General features: G+C 32.7%; 2 protein-coding genes across 6 annotated transcripts; both read right to left on the bottom strand.

Moving 5' to 3' along the window:
• Positions 1 to 110: 110 nt before the first annotated feature.
• On the bottom strand, positions 111 to 15988 carry blot (solute carrier family member bloated tubules). Of its 4 annotated transcripts, none has more exons than XM_081983398.1 (13): positions 15693 to 15988; positions 9124 to 9305; positions 8913 to 9072; positions 3373 to 3616; positions 3179 to 3324; positions 2465 to 2601; positions 2233 to 2401; positions 2078 to 2181; positions 1793 to 2021; positions 1511 to 1736; positions 1184 to 1449; positions 795 to 1131; positions 111 to 705 (listed from the first exon to the last, which is right to left on the bottom strand). In XM_081983398.1, the coding sequence occupies exons 1-13, from the start codon at positions 15741 to 15743 to the stop codon at positions 395 to 397; spliced, it is 2562 nt and encodes an 853-aa protein (XP_081839524.1). In that variant the 5' UTR covers positions 15744 to 15988; the 3' UTR covers positions 111 to 394. The 4 variants fall into 4 exon arrangements, with proteins under 4 accessions (XP_081839524.1, XP_081839525.1, XP_081839526.1 ...); XM_081983399.1 differs by lacking the exon at positions 15693 to 15988 and adding an exon at positions 13525 to 13560; XM_081983400.1 differs by lacking the exon at positions 15693 to 15988 and adding an exon at positions 11677 to 11836.
• Positions 15989 to 17701: 1713 nt separating this feature from the next.
• RanGAP (Ran GTPase activating protein) lies at positions 17702 to 19953 on the bottom strand. Of its 2 annotated transcripts, none has more exons than XM_081983713.1 (8): positions 19706 to 19953; positions 19463 to 19650; positions 19089 to 19403; positions 18794 to 19037; positions 18421 to 18743; positions 18228 to 18341; positions 17977 to 18174; positions 17702 to 17924 (listed from the first exon to the last, which is right to left on the bottom strand). In XM_081983713.1, exons 1-8 carry the CDS (start codon positions 19821 to 19823, stop codon positions 17784 to 17786), a joined length of 1641 nt encoding a protein of 546 aa, XP_081839839.1. In that variant the 5' UTR covers positions 19824 to 19953; the 3' UTR covers positions 17702 to 17783. The 2 variants fall into 2 exon arrangements, with proteins under 2 accessions (XP_081839839.1, XP_081839838.1); XM_081983712.1 differs by having other exon boundaries at positions 17977 to 18177; positions 19706 to 19952.
• Between the last annotated feature and the right edge of the window lie 1045 nt (positions 19954 to 20998).

Below are 20998 nucleotides of genomic sequence, written 5' to 3'. Positions count from 1 at the left end.
GTCTGTAATGAATAATTATTGAGTTACAGAAAAAGAGTAAACTATAATTTCACTCATAATAAATGAGTATAAAATCATAACTGGAAGAATTTCAATAAAACAATAAAAAGTAAATATTACTGACTATATTTTTTGCAACTATACTTCTTATAAATAATCGCTATGTACATAGATGCTTTTACGTATTTACACTCTAAATGTACAAAAATATCACTAGTGAGTACCTATATCGTAGTTCTTTGGAATAAAGCATGCTTTACAAGATAACAGTAACAATATTTCATAACAATGTATTTTATATACTTACATTTAATCATAGTTTTACTTGAAATTTGGCACATTTTATTTTTTACAAAAATCTCAAGCTTAATAATATCACCATTTTTGTGGAATCTTAGAGCTCCGTCACGGCCTCGTGTTCGTTGTCGTACTTTCTATGGCATACGTGACCCAAGTCTCCATCGATGATGTACGGACCCTTGTTTCGAAACGTTCCGTAACCCTCAGAGTTTTCATCACCCGTAGCATCCACCACCTTAAAGGGTGAAGTGGCAGGGTAACTGTGACGAATCACCACATTGTCTTCGTTTCGATAATCGTCCACGTTCACCGGAAAGGTATTTCGCTGATGGTGATGGTGATGGTGTCGGTGATGATGGTGGTGTTTTGGACTGACAGGGTACTCTGCCATAGAGGTTACATTTCCTAGAAAGATTTAGGTTGATTGACAAAGTTATGATCAATATTTGATAAAAAAAAAACTAAATTGACTAAACAAAATAAAATATACTTACTATCTGTTACTGTAGGTTCACCACCAATGTAATAGGTAGCACTATATCTAGTGTTTTGATCGCTTGTTCTAGAATTTCCATTTGCTACTTCTTCAACGTTATTATTGATAGGGACGCTGTTTTCGTTTTTCGTGTAGGCTCCTTGTAGACCAGTGGTCAGGGCATCTTTTTTGGCCTTCTTCCTAATGGTTTTGGTGTACTCTTTAGTGCCCCGTCTTTTCAAAGTAAAATCTCTTCCTCCTGTCTGGGACTGGCTATTCCATTGCACCCAATTGTAACGTAACATTGGATCTTTTGGACCCCAGTTATGTGATGGTTCTAAAGATGCTTTTAGTTTCTGTTAAAAGTTAAGTTCAGTTTTTGTTCTTTCACTACACCTAGTGACTTACATCACATATAGTGTAGCCATCATGTTTACACATAACAAATATTCCCACTACTAAAATAAACACAAAAGCGGTTAAAACCACACCCCATCCTCCAGCATACATCCATAGAGGGTCGGTGTTGAAGAGTTCATTCAAATACAGGGTTAATAAACCCCATAACAAGATGCCAGTGAGTAAAAATGGGATAACCCACCACAAGACTAGCCAGAATTTGTTTAAAATATGTCCTAACATAAATTCGAAATCCGATTGTATCTTACTGGTTCCTAGAGTAGTAAAAACAGTTTTTATTAACATACTTGGAAGGAAGTCACTAAATTTACGTACCGTAAAATGTGATAAAAGCCAAAACTTCTAAAACAACGCATATCAGTATCAGGTTACCCACTATGTACTGATCAAATAGTCGCACTAGAGCAAAATTTGACTTGAGCAGCAGAGCACAACTACACATGAATCCAAGAAAGCTGAAAATTATACTAGTTTGCCACCACTTCAGTCGTATTCCGTCGTGCCCGTATATTGCTTTCAATAAGGTATAAGTGAGGGTTGCCTAAAATTTGGTAAAAAACTTTCCAATACGAATATCACTATAAATACCTCACCTACCATGCTTATAAACCCAGAAGAAACAAAAAACAAATAAGCAGCAATCATCCAGTACTTCAGGTCGCTGTTACTAGAACTGATAACAGCATCGTATAGTGATGTAAACAAATGCACTTCTGAAAGGGAAGCATTTGTAGTGAAATTGGCTGTATTGCTGGTCACTATGTGAGTGATTATGATGGAACCGGTCCCAAAAACTAAATTGACTACCACGTAACCAAGCGCAGTCCTGAAAAACCACTTTTAAATCATGGAAATTGATTGCAATGCAAGACAGTTGCTTACCATAACGGATTGACTTTGTTGTACATGATTCCTGCGTTGGTGATAAATGAACCAAATCCCACGTTTGTTGAGAAGAATACTTGGATGGTGGCGAAATACCACACCTACAAAAAGACACTGGTGTATACTCTAACATAAAAGAACAATGACATTACATCAGAATTCGTCATAATGCTCCAATCCACATTTTGAAAAAACGTATAAAGGAGTCCCAGCTCAGCTTCCATAAGAATCGATTTTGTAGTTAAGGCAATGTAGCAGGCTAACACCGGAAAAAACAGTACTAGCAGCGATCTTATGTAGCTCTTAGTCCTGCGGATCGATCTAAAATGTTAATACTCAGTACTGTTGGTCATTCTAAAAACACTAAAATGTTTATTAACCTACAGTATTATGACAATCACCCAGATTAAAAATAAGAGAGCCACGTATATGCTGAAATAGTAGGCGTCGTCGAATGGTGATTTGAGGAATGTATCTTGTATGCACTCCTGGCCATTTTTGACGTCGACTGTATATCCATTCTGAAAATTCGTTATACTAGAGTATATGAAATAGAAGTAGAAACTGTACTGTTAGTGATCTGCATGTGAACAGTTAAGATGTATTAAAGATTTCTCTTATCTTCTGTTGAGAAAGACCTGCACTGACTTGTTTTCTGCCTCCTTCTGAGTCTGACCTGTTGAAATTAAGATCAGACTCAGAAGGAGGCAGAAAACAAGACAGTTGCATTCATGACATTATCAAATTATTGTTCACTTTTTTAAGTTACTAATCAACTTTTTTATTTTGTCTTCTCTTTCTTCGTTCATTCATTTTTATATGTCAATTGATCCGTGTGTCACAAAAGCAACATTATCTGATTTCCTGATGAGTTTTCAGACAGTATAGTATTCAGAAATACAGCTATTAGAGAGTAAAAGAGTAATATCAAAAATGTTTTTTTCCACGAACATGTCTGCATGTAATTTTTGGAAGAACGCCTATGGCATCCTGGTGTTACCTATTACTCTGGGTACAGTTTAAACTTAATATATGATTTTTTGTCGATTTGAGAATGACACCTTAGTGAATTGTTAAAAAAATAAAATAAAACCATACCTGGGTGATTAAAACACCACTAGCACACTCTGTAAACGGTACCGGACCTCTAACAATCCAGATCATATACAATATGGCAAGCCCCATGTATAGGGGATAATACATGCTCAGCAAACATCCGGCCAATAACTTTACATACCCAACACCTGCAAAACTATTGGTTTACTAAAGAATATACAAAAAATTGTTATCACCTTTAAAAAATGGCACCGCTCTCCAACTCTTTATAAATCCTTCTTGTGCTAGTTGGCCAATGCCCAACTCAAGGAAGAGTAGAGGCAGTCCTATAATCACAGTCAAAATGGCGTAAACTACCAAAAATGGTAGTCCACCTCTGAGGATGGTGGTCTGTGGTAGTCGGTAGAGCGTACCCAAACCAGCAGCTATAGAGATGGTGCATATTATGGTGGAGAAGTGGGTACACCAGGTCTTGCAAGACTGAAAGTAATAATAAAATTAAATTATTACAAGATTAGTAAGGTCAACGAGGTAAGTGCAAAATATGGATATACAGTTCAGATATAAACTGTAAATTGAGTTTAATGAAGGTAGGTGTAAATTTCTCTCAAGGCGTAATTTAATGGGGCTGGTAATTTAATGTTTTTTCCTTGCGTCACCTGATAAACTGGAGTAATTAACAATCAGTAGTTAATTTGCAAAGTACGCGATCAGCACGTTTTTATTGATAAAACGAATTTTTCAGTTTGGTATAATATTTCCAAATTTAGTGGTGAGGTAACTATTTTCAGCATAGTGAGAAATATCGATAAGACCGTGTTTTCTTCCACAAGTCTTATGAAGAAATTTGTCAAAAATCAAAAATTACAGCCATTGAAATGCAATTTGGAAACACTCGTGATTCGTGAAAACTTTTCCCATTTAAGCCTTCCTAGCTTTTATAACTTTTATAATTACGGATATTGAGTGAGAAAAGTCTTAAAAAATCACGGTTTAGACTAGTTTGGCATCAATTGAAACGAGATTGCACAGATTTAAAAAATGTCCTAATTTGGTACTGTAATGGCAAAATCTTGTCTAATTCTGTCCTATTTGCTATATTTTATATATTTGCATAAAATAACGTAAAAAGTATCAATTTTTTGATTTCTGGATTATGTTTTAAAAAATTACTTAATTCCTATTAGTTTAGCAGCTCATGAATTACTAATAATCCTAATACATGGTACGTACACGCGAGAAAAGTGAAATATTGAAAGTTTAATTGATAAGCGTTAAAAAGAACCTAAACATGAAAAATTTAATGTTTATGTGGAGAAAGTGTATCGGTTGTTTTAACACGTTAATAGTCTAATCTTAAAATATTTGTTTTTAACTTTCATTACATTGTTCTCTGCTACAACAGAAAATAAACTATTTAAAAGAATTTGCCTCTATTCAGTGTTTATTCAATAGTTTGCCAGTGTAGACTTGTAAAAAAAGGATGCAAAGAACAGAGCAGAAGAATATGTTGATTTGAATGAGCTGGCTAATTGCCCAGAAATTTTGATGGAAGACTGAATAGTTGATTCAAGTGCCAAACATATTTTAAAGAACAATTTAATTCTATCAACGTAAGAAAAGAAGAGCTGATAATATGTTGATATGATTTTAAAGAAGAATTTAATTTTATCAGCGTTAGAAATGGAGAGCGGAAGAATGTGTTGATATAATTAGAGTGGCTTATTGCCGTTTCCAGAAAAGTGTATTTTTCTATATCAAATAGTTTTATGAGTTTCAAGCAAATATCAAATAATATTTCTTCAAATGTGTTTGTCGATTGCGCTATACAAAGTTCTTCAGCATAAAAATAACACTCAGAAAAAAACCAACAGTTTAATTTGATTTTAATGATTTATACTTCAATTTCTACCATCATTACGCTGCTTAATGTACTTTGATATGATATTACGTACCTACATGTTCAGATCACGCACAGCAAGAAAATAACTTAATAAACAAGTTTGTTGATGCCATGTAAAGTATCAAATTAGCTAGCTTATTCAGTTTCAAATTCAAACAAAATACTAAGAATAGACACACAGTAAAAATCTCTAAATTTAAAGAAAATACTGTTAGATTTACTGTTTATTTGTTAGATAAAAGGTGGTAATATATTATGTATGTGCGATGCCCACCGAAGTTCCGGTCTATGTGCATTTATACGTGGAATACGTTATTTAAATTTACCGTCAATTTTATAATAATAACTTCCGGATCTATTGAAGAAAATTGTTGATTTTATTGGTGAGGACCTTGCGCTAATATTGGTTGAATTTGTATGTATAACATTTAAAAAAAGCAATAAATTGGTCGCAATTTTCACACCTGAATAATAGTTATATGTGCAACTAGGGAGGAAAGTGCAACTTTTGCTCCCGCGAACAAAGGGTGCAAAAAGCAGTTTACTCCAGAGTTGCTCATTTAATTTTATCTACGACCAATGTTATGTTTTATGAAAAAAGTGTGATTTTTACTGGTGGCACTTTTCCTCCCATGGGTAGAAAATCTCTGGTTTCACTCCCTAGGTAGTAAAAGTGATAGTTTTATCTCTCAAATTAGGAAGACAAATTTTATTTTCTATAAGGGTCTTTCAAAATGTATATAGACAAATATTTCAAAATTAAAGTAAAGCTAAACTGAAAGGTTTTACCACAATAAACTAATAATTACATACTTTTTTGCATTGGGAGTTAAATCCGTACTGTAACTGTAGTCTTCTCCGTAAATAAGTTTTAAGCACATAAGTCCAAGAATCCAGAGACTGGCATCTTTTCAGATAAGCCTGAGGACGGTATCGGACGTAAGCGAAACGTTGCGAATCACTAAAACCCTCCACTTTCCGATCGATTGTATGGATTTTCATTGTGTGAACTTAAATCACATGGTTTGCACATTCACGCGCGTTAAAACTCAACAGCACCAAGTCTGGTGTGGACGAAGGCTCAAATTCAACTACTTTAAACTTACTGAGTTGTTAATTATCAATTTGATTCCGCTGTAGGCTCGTGGGCAGTAGACTGTAAAAATCGGCAGATGGGTTACCATCAGTGGGTTGAATACCAATTTTTTTAGTGGTCGTTACAAGGCATTTCGGATTTCCGTTAAAAAGGGTTTCCGTCCTTAGCTAGGGTTTCAGGCAGTTAAAATCATCTTGTAGCTTTTAGTAATCAGCGTAAATCAATAATGTTCGAAAAAGTGTCCAATTAGTGGAGAATGTTCATCAAAAATGACTGTATGGCACAGTTTACGAACCTAATTTAGTCGGTTTTTGTTTCACTAGTTAATTTATCATCGACCATCCGAATGTTCTGCCACTTTAAGCTTTTAAGCGAAACGGTACAATGCTTTTAGAACACATCAAAATCAACTCTTTATCGGACTTGCAAGACAGGCGCCGGTAATAATGCAATTAAACCGAAGAAACTTCCCATTTACCTGACTTAGCAGGTTTGATAACGTTGTAACCAATCCTCAACCTTCAAGCTCATGAAAATGACTTTGAACTAAAAAAATGCAGTTTTAAATCAAGTTCAAGCTAGTTAAATAGGTTGACCGAGAGAGAGGAAATAATTGAATTAATTTAAAAGTATGAATTTGAATTTATTAGATGATTTTTATTTCCTCAAGTTTCCAACTAAATTTGTCTAAAAATTACTGTGACTAAGCAAATGCCTAGATGCCCATGATTTGCCTAGAATGAGTGCAAGCTTGTAGTGTTAATAGGTCAATGTGAGTTATGAGTTGTGTAAACCGAGTTGAAAATATTATAAATCTTCAATTTGCAACAATTTTTATAGCAAACAAATACCTCACACGTAATAGGATTCCCACTCGGTTAACGTACAAATATGTTGCATAAACTCATTCATAATTATGCGTCAGGTTAAATATGTTTCCCTCGGTTAAAATGGGTTGGATGTTTCACAAGTATTTAATTACTAACGCATTTCACAAGCTCTATAAATGGGTATTTCCTGCTGGTGTTATTATTACTACCTTATGAACTCCAGAAATCTGTCATTTTATTTTTTAATTTTTTTTTTGTGTGTAAGTGAACCATTAAGATTTTTTATTAAGAAAATAAACAGATGTTGGAGAGCAAATGTTCAAAAAATGAAGGAGTTATCAGTTAAGTAGGATAGAAACTTAAACACTTTTAATACGCATATGGAGCAAGTGTTTTGTAAACACTGATACTGTTTGGTAAATATTTATGAGAAAACTAAGTCAACTTTGTTATATGTGGTTGACCTGTTTACAATTTTAATCACCGAGTATCTGGCTTATTAGCTGTAATAAAGTAAGTACGTAAATATTTGTCGCTGAATATTTTGAACAAATAAAGACAAGTTGGAAGAAACGTTAGAAAAAGGTTAATTTCTATACCTACATAATGGAAAGTTAAAGATTCTGACGTTTTAAGTCACGATACTACCAATATATTTTTCCATCAGTAATTTTGATGATTTAGGAATTTAACAGGACATTCTGTAAGCTGACGAAGAATTGTTGAGACATACAACAATCTGCCCATAAAATTTACAAACATACTGAAGAAAATAGGCGTAAATGTTCAATACTGCAAATTATGATTATGTAGGTTTGACTATGACTAAAGTTACTTTGAGACCGTAGGTTTAACAACCTGAATTATAATTCTTTGTCAAAAACAAAAAAAATCTTGACTTACCTTGTGTCTAGACTTTAATGACTCATTGTTTGAGCTTTAATTATACAACTCTGTGTCAAATACATTAATAAAGCAAGTAGTGGAAATGTTTTCCTTTATTAGTCAACGAGTTTTCAGGTAATTTATATCTACGCAAGAAATCAAACAATTTCTTAATAAACCGTCCGAAGAAGTATGAACCAAAATTGCGTATATACGTAAATGCAACTGAGAAGGACTTATGTACAGGGTGTCCCAACGGTTAAATTTGGAATTAGGAGGATTTAAGTAACCACCAGTTAATTAAGATATTGTAATATGTAGTTTTTAAGCTGTTTTCAAAATTTCAGTGTCACCTTTGGGGTTTTAACTTTTAGCACAATTGACTAGTGTCTTTCTTTTCTTAAGTTATTTTCTAGATTTTTTCTTTTCAAGCCTAATTTCCGAATTGTTTTCAAATTTCCAATTTCATATCTCTATAGGTCTTGGCAGTTAGCAGAGTTAACTAGTGTTCTTCCAATGTGTGTCTTTTTGAGCACAATTTTCATTTTTGAACTGGATGAAAACTATACTGTAGAACAGAATATTCAAACTATTTTTCAAAATTTAAATTTTTAACTGTTTACAATAAAATCTTTGCTGTTTTGTAACAAGGTAACAAAAATCGAATATCATAAACAGTATTAGCTTTGCGTATAACATCATTGAGAAAAATGTTGTAGAATTTTAAAGCAAATAAATATAATACATAGATTTTACTCTAATGTTGGGTCACCTGTAAAAGGTCCATACTATATTATCCTACGAAATGCCTGGACTTCAAAAGATTGAAAGCACTTGCAGTACTAATATACCGGAGAATTTTATTCACAACACCGAAATAATGAGTGGTATGAATATTCAATTAAAAAAAATCAAATGTCAAATATTACAAGTGATGCAAAGAAAAAATTCCTCATGATTGCCAACCTTCATATACAAAATAGCAACAATGTGAAAAGGAAGACTTAATTTAAAGATTTCTGGAATTTTTATCTTTTTAAGAAAACACAAATCATCACTTACCCGTTCAACTTTTTCGGTTACAAGTTTAACTGAAGAACCCATTTCATTATCGGTATGCGAGTGGTTCTCCGAGTCTCCTGAGAATGACGTTTTCATGGATTTGGTGCTTACTGTTAAATAGTCGTACTCTAGTTTCGAGTCGTACCCAACGGGTAAATCCCTAAAAAGTACAGCGTCATAAATGGAAAAACCATTAAAAATTATTAAATACCCATAACTTGGATTCGTGTAATACTCGTATTTGTATTCGTCTTCGAATCCCGGATTGTCTACTCCATCGCTTTTTCGATCAATCGGGAGGTCGTTGTAGTTTCTTATGGCACGTAGGGAAGGTGAGTGTGATAAACCTTTTGATTTTGACAAAGTGTCTGTGATGTTCCATTTTTTCGCAACCTATAACAAAAAGTTCTCGTTTAGTGATTGTTAAACGATGTTTTTTGATTAGTTTTAATGCTAAATCTCAGCACAGTGAAAAAATCAGCTTTCAGTTTGCTGATTTACGTAAATGCTGCACATGTGGACGATGTTAATTTTAAGTAAAAACTAATGTCGTCATACAATTTAAGGTAGACAAGTTAAACCATTAAAATCCTTTCAGACGTAATTTTAGGCAAGGCGTCAAATTCCTACAAGCTTTGTTTCCTTGTGACTTCATTATTGCCGAGAACAATAAAAGACATGAAGTAAGGCTTATCTAATACGCTGAACATCCTCTTCTTTAAGTAATGAAATTAAAAAAATCCCATTATTTATTGAAATATAAGGTAATGAAGCATTATAGAAATAACCTCGAGCAAAATGAATACATACGCACGTTAATTTTGCTTCATTGTTTCTGGCAATTGCGATTACTATTTTAATCGAGGTTCTCTCATTTCTGGTGGTGGAAGAGAATCGTGATGATCCACGTTCCAAGGCTGATGATCAGGTTAATCGCGTAATAATATCGTCATTTCAGGCCGAAATTACAAAGAATCAGATATTGTAAAAACCAGGTTTAAAATATCCTTGTACCAAAATTTTGTACACGCAATAAAGGGTGGAGCATACAAAGCCTAAGTACTTAAATCTTTAATCGAAATTGGAAAACATCCAAACGCCTTTAAGCTATGCGATAAAAATGTTTGTTGAAGGATGAAAAGTACCTAAAGACAACCAATTTTAAAAGATCTTGAAGAACCTCAAAATGCTACAAACACAATTAAAATATCATTTCCAGGGACTTAAAAGATAAAGAATCTAGGAAATTTCCGAGTTTTAGATAATATTTCTTGGTATTATCAAACCATCAGAACCAGTTAAAAATGTTTTTAACCTTCAAATTAAATGAATAATTGTCTGCTGAATCGCGAAATTCTGAAAAAAGTCTGAAAATGACTTTGGACATCACTTGAATCTGCTTGTGTTACTCCACAGAAAACTGACAAATGTGACAGCTTCTGACATATTTCTGAAAACATATCTACAAGATTTGGAGGTTAATTAAATTATCTGAAGGTGCTTCAAAGCAAAGCACTATTGCAGCAAAGCAGCTGAAAATACTCCAAAAGAAGGTCCAAAAAGTTAAAAACCCTATGACCTTTATTATTTAAGCAACAACAAATTCTACGATTTGTAAAGAGTGTTGAAAGTGATAATCTCGAAAAATCTGACAGTTATCTGAATATGTTCTAAAAATCTCAAATATTGGAAGTCCAAGTAAAAATTTCAGGTTGATATCGTAGGTAAACGTGATTAACATTAAATAATATATTCATCCAAGTATTTCAATTTCCTTGACATGTCTGTTGTTTGTCTTAGGCCGGTCGCATACTTATACGACATTTGTGTCAAACATGTCTGCGACAAATCAGGAACATGTCGCTTTATTTGCAGCAGCCGTATTGTTATGATGATTCGTACACTACGCGAACACGTCGCAGACAAGATCGGACATGTCGCAGACAAATTACATACGACACGGCTTGCTCATATTTCAAGCGACATTTGTCACTTGACCTCTGCAGAGAGCGAATGTTTGTGAGAGTGAATGACTTTTAATTGAAAAAAAATGGAAGATAATCCACCATTTTATGTGAAATTCGTGCAAATAGTTGAAAAACATAATGTTTTATATGACCATACGATGGAAAATTATTCAAATCGACAAATTCAAGAAAAAGCATGGAATGAGGTTGGAAAAGAAGTAAATGAGACAGGTACGTTTTTATTTGATAGTTAATTAATATTTCTTGAATCAATAACAATGATAATTTGTTGCAATCATATACAAAATAATAAATATGCGTCATCTTCGCCCGACGACATGATGCGCACTGATGTGCGAGTATCACGTTTTGTCTCCAACATTTGTATGAGACAAATGTCGAAGACTAAACTATCGACGACATGTCGCAAACATGTCGTATAAGTATGCGACCGGCCTTACAAATAACCACAAAAAGTGGTTCCGTTCAATTGTTTCTTTATAAAATGCATATAAAGGAATCGCATTGACCAAGGATATTCTCACAAAATTGTATTGTTTTTGAATGCAAATTATTCTAGTTGTATCGCTTTAGTGAATCGTATTATGGCAACTAAATTCGTTGGTAATAAAAAAATGAAAACTATTAATAACGATCAGAGTACAACAAAACAAAGTTCAGGGTTGTTGATTTTTAAATCACAGTTTATTCCAATTTTTTTAAATTGATCTAGACATTTTAAAAGCTGATACTTATTTGTAATATGCTGTATTGTATGAACTAATTATTACATTTACCTTGCGACTTAACAGACGGGACATCTACACTTCCTAAAAGACACACTGATTAGACGTTTGCTCTCAAAGCTAGAAAGTTTACGAGTAATTTTATAGTAAAATTTTCTATGCAATTTATTACAGATAACTTCAAATCCATCACTTTGATGATTCAATGTACTAAGAATGAAAGCATTTCTCTTAAAATTATTTATATTTCACTGTCGATTTTAATCTAAAAATAAGTATTATCGCTAAACAATACACCAAACATTTACGGACATAAACAAAAGTCGATTTACAGCTCATATTCGGATCTTATCATTAATAATCGCTAATCCTACTAAAGATAAAAACACAATAATTTCCTTGGGTTAAACCAATTATTGACAGTAGACTATCACGCAGTTATTTACTATAAAACCGAAACCAAATTCACTAATAAATCTTTTGAAGGCCATCAAATTGGGATTGTCTGACTCATTACAAATATTGATATGCGATCTAATTAATAAATAATTAAATATCGATTATACTACAATATGTAATGCGACTTTGATATAGACATACGAATTAATTGTAAGTCTCATCAAAATGCTACAGAAGACGTCGGTTTTTCCTTTCTGTATATTTGTTTCATGCAGAAATAACAAGAAAAAATTCGTACAGATGGCATGCATTGTTCCTCATGAAAACTATTGAGAAATTACTTTAGTGAACTTCATAGTTATAAGGTTTTTAGCTTGGCAAACTGTCTAGCACCAGAAGAAGGTATCCAGGAAGAAAGATTGAAGAGTAGTATTCTGAAGAGCAGGAAGAAGATGTTAACTAATTCAACTGATAAAAGAGTCTAATCAATCGTTATAATTATTGATCTTTACTTCTGAGATAAAGAACCTAAATTTTGTAGAATTCAGATACAGATGGTCGTGTTACACCATTGTTTAATTGTAAGAAGGTTTACATACGTTAAATCAGTAGACTTTTTGCTGTTGTTGTGATTTAATATTTTTGTAGTTAAAAACTTCTTATTCTTTTATAACTGTGAACTTTCGAGAACGATTTTGAGTTTTTGAAAGACCATTGAACTGGCACATTGTCATCATAACAGTATGTCGTCCCATTAAAAACAGAAGCATTTACAAAAATACTGATCTAGAAAGTACTAATTGCGGAACAACCAAATTGACTACTGTTATATTTCGTATTGAAATCATAACAATCGAAACCACTTGGTTGGACACGTCTTCATCACTAACGTGACGATTTATAGCAAATACCTGATAACCTCTGTTTCGACAATTTGTGTGGCAATTTGAACACTATTTTCGGAAGGTTTAATGTTTGTTAATTGCTCACTGTCTATTATAATAAAGGCATCTGCATGCAGAAAGAGTAGGTAGGACAAAAACTTTTACTTGTGCTACAAAGGAATACTTTTTGTTATGTAAACAAAATCGAACTTTCCGTCCACTAACCTGAGACGATCCCATTGGTATTACAAAGTAATTAAACACTGAAGGATGGGTAATAGAACATTTTTTATAGCAAAATTAATCAGTTAAGTGATTGTTTAAGTTTATTATTTTTTGGTTACAGCCCACACTGTATCACTTTACGACGAATACAAAATATACTAAAGTGCCTTATTATAACTTGTCAGAAATCCATTACAGAGTGATCACAAATAAAAACATGAACTTATTGTTTTTTTTCTTAAAACTTCTGCAATATGTTAACTTGAAAAGGCAAAGAACAGTTTGTTCTGTGCGATATTTTATTTGCTAAAGCTACGTGTTGGTTTATGTATAAAAACCACATGAACCACCCAAACATCAAAAGGTATGGAAAAATATTCTTCTGACTCACCAAACGACTTAATTTCACCATAAACATGCACTTCAGTTTGTTAGTAAAACTTTCACAAAACTCAGAAGTTTTCACATTAGTTACATTATGATTCAGAGCTCTGATAAATATCTTATCTATGCCCAGATACCGGGGTGTTTACCAAACAAACTTAATTAACACTATAGGATGCATATTCATGATATTATTTTATACGTGGGAGGTTTTTTTAAGTTTAGTCGATTCCTTAAAGGTTTCTTTATCTGTAAAAATTCGATTTGTAGGTGGCTACGCCACTGGTCAAACGGTATTAAAATCAGGAAAAACCATTATGAATTAAAAATTGGATTGCATTAAATTCCATTTAGAATCGAATTGCAAGGTCGTTTAACGCCTGCTTAAGGGATTTTTGCCACAATTAGGTGTTAACACAGGTAAGTTTACGGTAAATTATGAATTAATGAAGGTGTTATGCGAATTAAGATCAATTTAACCGTTAAAACTGAATGGCTAAGCAGTTAGACGGACTTACTATATGATTATTTGAATTGCGTAGAAAAACTGTATGAATAGTTTGAAAATGTAAGAAAAAATGCAAAAAAATATTTATATAAAGACAGTAAAAAAGAAGTTTCACTTTATTCTTGAATCTATACTGACTTTTGGTTGTTCACATTTTCCATCATCATCATCATCAGGATTATATTATTCTTGACCGTACTTTCTGAGAATATCTATATTTCAGTCCAGTTTCTATGCCTCACTGTTTGAATTTTCTGGAGTTTTAAACAAATACATACAAAAACTTGATTACTTATGGCAATAACTATCATTTTAAAATTGTTAAAATCTAAAAGCTTCTTTTCATAACATAACTGAAACATAATTTGAATAAAAGCCAAACCAGCTTAGACCACTCTGCATATTTTGTAAAAGTAAGTATAATTTTATACTGTATTAAAGTAACATTTTCCTATCTGTTTCCATTAAGGCTTATGAGCTGGTTTGATAAGTGTTAAGTTAAGATAACTGAACCACTTAACAACTGATAAATTAATCATTGATAAAAACAATTAGGTAAAGATACTCAATTCCATCAAACAGGATTTAAATTCTTGTGCACACATATGGAACAAATTCACTTTCATGAGTCTTGTAGTTAAAGTCACGCAATTGGACTAGAATTCAAAATGAAAAAATCTAGTATTTTATAGATTTTTTTTGTGATTCATAAATATTTCTACATAATTAATTTCCCTTTTATGTTAAGATAATTTTATCAAAGGCCTGTTCACTTTTATACTTTGGAGTTAATTTTGTTGGAAACCAAATGATTTACAATTATTAGAAACATTTCTGATTAACCTTATGATCATCCATAGCAGGTCTTTGGCCTAGAACCAAATATGTCGTAATGATTTAAATGACTATTTAGTAAAATAACAGCCCCTCCGTATGTTCTACGCACTTTCTTACTGTAACCGTAACGTTGCAAATTAGCAAAGTCAATTAGTTTGAAGTGTTAGGTAATTTTAAAACTCTTTTTCCACTTAAAATCATAAAACTTCTAAAATTCGAACACACACATGTTCAGTATGCTCTATTGTATTTAAAAAAGAGCATTCAAAGATTATAGCTTTCTAGTGCTTTTACCTAAATATTGAAATGTATGGCCTATATTGGAGTTATCTCTGCTGTCTCATCAAACTTCTACTACTTTAAGTACATACATTGCTTTATTAATAGACTTGTCAAATGTTCGGTTTACTTATTAACTATTCTGTTTACACGAAATCGTTTGTGTGTTGATCAATCTACTCTGAAAATATCAGTGAATATTTTTTGACAGTCGTGAAACATTAACTGGGTTATCGTTTTTATTAATTTTTCCTCAGCACTTTATTATAAGTAATAATAATTAAAAAACCATATTGTTGTATCGCTCATTTTCTACGATAACCAGTTTTGACAAAAAGTACAAAAAAATGAAAAAAATTTTTAATTTACTTCCATCATTATGGACTGAACACCTAATAAGTAATAAAGCATATACCACCGCAAATTACATCGGTAATATTGGAAACCTTGCGCTAATACAGTGTATTTTCCAGTTAGTTTAAGGTTTACAGTTTACGCACAAAACTAGTCAACCAAACCGATTATTAACAAACACTTAGTACAAAACATACCGGGTGTCCGTCGCTCAATCTGGGCTGGTTATGAGTCCAAGTTTCCTTCATCTCTTTGGTTTAAACAAATCAAATCGAACGGCAGAATCAATGTAGTACACACTGCACAGCACATTATAACAATTTTGGTGTTACCGCATTTGGGTTTTTCATTGTGACGCGATTTTTAAGAATCATTGGAAATATACGAGCAAACTCGTACTCGAGCAATAAGTAAACCCTGAACCAATGACAAACTTGTATTAACACTAACTCGTTACTAGTTACTATAGACTTGGCGTTCGACAAAGGTGTATGTTTCCCCAGGTATGAAGAAGAGAGGGGACGATGTTTAATGATAACGTGACTACAATTTTATCAGTTGTTACCTTGTACATACACCTGCTGAGGTAATACACGAACGGCGATCGGTGCAAATATACCGTGAAAGTACTGATTCGACGGAATCTCACTACTTGACATATAAGGTTTAAGATATCTTGACCGGTATAAACTATAATTAAAACGATTTTTAAGTCGTTTAATAGAATGGTGATTTACTTAGATTTTTTATCATACAGGGTGATGCATTATCGTATCGGATAGTACCAATTAGTATTGGCCAATTATTTTAGTGAAAAAATTCCCAGAATTTATGTATATGAGTTAAAATCTGACATATAACCAAGCAAAATACGCAATTATTCTACATTCTGGGTACCCAATCAACTCCACAGCAATGATTATGGCACAAAACGCACCAGATAAAAGTGTTCTTATTTAGGGAATCAACGTGTGTAAGCAGTGAAATTCTAAAAAAGCAACAACAAGTAATAAGGCGAATGAAATAGGGGACTTTCCTTAAATATTGATAGATAGAGATTGATAAATGTTATTTTATGATATTTTCTGGTCAACCTACTGACTATACTTATGCTGTAAACTTATCAAGACTTAAAATTGTTTGGTTCTTTTAGATTCGCCATTGAGTTTTACTTCTCATTTTTCAATCATTGATAATGTTTTTGTTCGCAGGATAGTTTATACTCCTTTACTTCTTCCTGGTTAGACCTCATTTAGAGTATTGTTCAAGAGTCTGGAGTCCGGCTTATCATTGTCATGTGAGAGGTATTGAACGGGTACAGCAACAATTCTCACTCACTGGACCAACTGACTTTTTTACCAATTGTAACTACCACTACTTAGATTTCACTCGTCTTCAGTCAGTTGTGAGAAAATTGACAGGAGTAAGGAACTTAATAAGTTATAAAGCCATTATTTAATTGTCCTGACCATCCAAAATCCCTTGTCTGAACAATATTTGTTCCACACAAAACAAACCACGGCGCAAATTTTTTTCTGGCAATAGTGTTATCTCTGGCAAACAGAAAACCTGAACTTTGGTGGTATTTAGGAGACAGGTCAGCAATCTGCAGATGACTGAAGACTAATTTATTCTGTACTTCGTACTCAGAGTGTTGTCAAGTTACATTGCTTTCACTAAGTACACTTTTGTCCTGATTGTATTTAGCTCAAATAAAAAAATATTAGGTTTTAGACATACTAGGTTTCATTAAAAGCTCCTCCAGAGAACAGAAGATTGTATTTGAAGTATGCCTGTTCTCTCTAAAACAGAACTGTTTATCTTTCAACAGTTTTTGAGTCCAATTCTCTCTAAAAGTATCATGCTGTCCTTGTACTGATTGTGATAATACAACACAACGAAAATTCATATGAACAAACTGTAGGTATAATTACTTATACCGTTGAAGACAATACCAGAAGATGTTCATGCGTCAAGGACATTTAATAATTAGTTTCTAGTTGTATTCAAGATGTATTTATGCATTCTTGCAGCTAAATTGGTCACGGTCATCTTTTTCTTAGAAGTGTGCTTAGCAAACAGTATTTTTCCAAATTAATCACGACTATTTTGTTTAATCCATATCTATATGAAGGTGCAACAGAAAAAAACAAGAATGATAACTTAGTAACAGGTCTGCTTAAGACCTTCAAGGAAAAAACAAACATTTTAAGTCACTTTTTATTAAAAAGTTTTTAATTACACAACTTACGAAAATAATCCTAAAAAGTATCTTATAATAAATCATTTTAATTTCCCAATTGTCTCGGCAAAAAAACTTTGACAGTGTTCTTTGTACTTTCTGGCACAAAATTTGCCTGAGAAATTTTCTGCAAGAAATTCCGGCATCCGATTAGATTGCCGCTGGGTCGAAAACTACGATCTTCACTCTAAAATTTACATAATGTTTAGGGACAAATTATAGGCATAATTGTAACTCACCTTGATCAAACCAAGATTAACCAATAAACAGTTATTAACCGTGGAAAGGTGATCGCTAGTTTGAGCCCACGAAAATAACTCTTTATACAAGGTTTCCGCTATTTTAGTTGCGTGATCGGCAACGGGTTCTTTTGAGTTATCTGTCAACGAACTTACTTTCACTAGAACGCTGACAAAATGATTTACATCAAATTCGTCCTTCTGAAAAAATAAGTTTAGTACGCCAAATAATTTAAAAGTAAACAACCTACTTTAGCAGCTTGCAGAATCAGGTTTGCTCTATCTCCTCCAAGTGAAAGTAGGTTTTGAGCACTGGGTTCTTCCAGGAACTCTTTTATTGTGATTTTGGCCTCTAAGTCTTCTGTCTGGATAGAAACATAAAAAAAATTAATAAAAGAATGAAAGGACTGTGTTTAGGTAGGAAATAACTTTTAACAGACTTACCTCTATGATTTCCTCAATTTCCACCCCACCAGCAGAATCAGAGCTTTTTTCTGACTCATCATCAGATTCTTCTTCATTATTATCTGACTCTTCTTCAGACTCATTATCCTCTAAAGATCCCAAAACATTCAACTTTCCCATTTCTTTTAATTTATTTTTAATATCCTTAACACCAGCATCACCAAACTGATTAGCGTCCAGCAACAAATTTTTCAGCTTGCTCTTATTGGCCATGGCAGTCACCAGAGCTAAACCACCTTGTTTTTTTATTTCATTTGATTCTAAGATTAGTTCTTCAAGATTTAGGTGACCATCATTAAGACCTATTTAACCAATTAGTAGTAAAGAGTCTAACTATTAAGGAATTAAATACCTTTGGCAATTAGTAAAGCCCCTTTTGTTTTTAATAAACAGTCTCCAAAATTAATTTCTATTAATTCCTGTAGGTTAACCAGGACTTTACCAATAGCTTCAGCCCCTTTTTCACCAAAAGTATTATCATTCAAATTTAAAACTTTCAGACCCCTGTTTTCCTTAAAAGCTTCAGACAAGGCAGTAATGCCTACATGGTATATGCCATTTTGGGGCATGGCAACTTCTTCTAAAGTTTTGATTTTCTATAAAAAATATTTAAATAATATACTTTATGTCCTGAACCACAAAACTACCTTAAAAACTTCAGCTAAAGCTCCAGCTCCCTCATTTTCAAGTCTGTTTCTTCCAGCAATAAACACTCTCAAAGGTAAAGGTTTTCCTTCTCTGCTACTATGATTATAACAATCTGTGAGAGCTGAAGCTAACAGTTTTCCTCCAGTGATTCCTAATCCATTATTATTGAGCCGTAGCTCTTCTAATGCATAACATGAGGGGCTTCTTAATAAAGCAGCCAATCCCTCCACTCCAATGGGACCAAATGCATTATCACTTAAATCGAGTTCAGTCAAGTGGGCTTGTGCTTTTACTAAACCAGCACCCAAAAATTTCTAAAAGTAATTTTATTACTAGTCAAAACATTCTTAACTGTGGAGTGTTGTTGTCTTACAAGTGCCTGGGGGATTTCACTTTTCATTCTACCGGTAAACATATCCTTCCATAAGGCTCTTTTAAATTCTGGATGTTTTTCCAAGGCTTCTGCCACTGCTTTAGCAGCTTCTACTCCCAAAGTGTTACCCTCCAAATTTAAAAATTCCAACTGCTGACATTCATTAATGGCAATCACAACTTCCCTGGCTAGATATTAAAATTCAGGTAGTTTAATTTGAATTCCCACATAAAACTAACATACCATCATCTGCTGTATTCAATTTTAAGGATTTGCCAGCAAAAGACACTCCACTTGGTGATAGTTTAGTGCTCTTCAGAGCTTCCAGTAGTGAATTCAAACCAAATTCTTGGCTGGTCATGTTTATTACAGTTGTGAGAATATGTTTATCGAAAGGATAATTATCAATGTATTTAGTTAAATAGGTGGACGATTAGATATTAGAAAAATAACAGAAACATGCAATTCAAAATTCAATATTTGAGGTTATGTCATGTCATGTCATATTCGTTCTTCTTCTTTTTTAGTTGTACTGGTTTCAACTACCAAGACTATCGGGCCAACAAATAATTAGTTTTTAAGTTTTCAAATCATTCTTAAAAGCTAGTATTCTTTGCTTCACTACTTTTAAAATGTAGTTCACATTTTTTATATAATATTCCTGTAACTAATATATAAGAGTCTACATAATTATAAATTCTACTGAACATTTTACTTTATTTCCATACAAAACTTATTTGTTGCAAGGGAGTTAGTATGAATTGAATAAGACGACGTTTATAATTGAATTGAAAATGTAAAATATAAGTATTTTGGCTTACTAATTTAGAAAACAATTTATGGTCTATTACGCAAAGAATATCTGGAAAAATAATAAGAAATATTGCCAGCAATATTGACATCTGGCCTAACATCCCACACGCACAATTACCATCAACGACCCAATTTACAAACTAACTCTTATAATCTGATTTTTAGAAACCACAGATTGAATATAAGTGTATGCATTTTTATTTAAAAAAAAAATGTGTAAGTAATAATACAGAAAGTAGAAAGAAAGAAAATTACATCTATAGAATGTACCCAAATAAGTATTTTACTGGTCAAAATGGTCAAGAATTAAATTAAAAATAATCTTTCTTTAGGCACCTTTCAGATATTTTCAAATAAGTTAATATATATTATAGATATCTGTCTCTAAAGTCTATAGTGGCGCAATTAGTAATTTTCTAGCCTCGTTAATTATGACACAAATATGTTTTTTTAATAACACACTCTGTATATTGTTTAATTTATAACTAAAAAAAAATGGCTTCTTCTGTGTTACTTAAAAAAACGTTTTCCAAGTAAAATATGACGGTTTGGTGGAGTAAACTCATCACATACATCAGTAGCAAGGATTTACCCTAATTTTAAGTTTCTGAAGTTAAATGCAATACAAAACTATTACATATGGAATGATTACATATTTCGATTTCCGTTTCGTAGCCTGTAATCCAATTAACTGAATCTCAGTAACTCCGACAATAAATAATG

The sequence above is a fragment of the Ips typographus genome, linkage group LG7 (assembly GCF_016097725.1).
Source record: "Ips typographus isolate SLU linkage group LG7, UJ_Ityp_2.0, whole genome shotgun sequence".
NCBI classification, from domain to species: domain Eukaryota; kingdom Metazoa; phylum Arthropoda; class Insecta; order Coleoptera; family Curculionidae; genus Ips; species Ips typographus.
The sequence above is the reverse complement of the archived record's forward strand: the minus strand, read 5'-3'. Positions and strand labels throughout refer to the sequence as shown.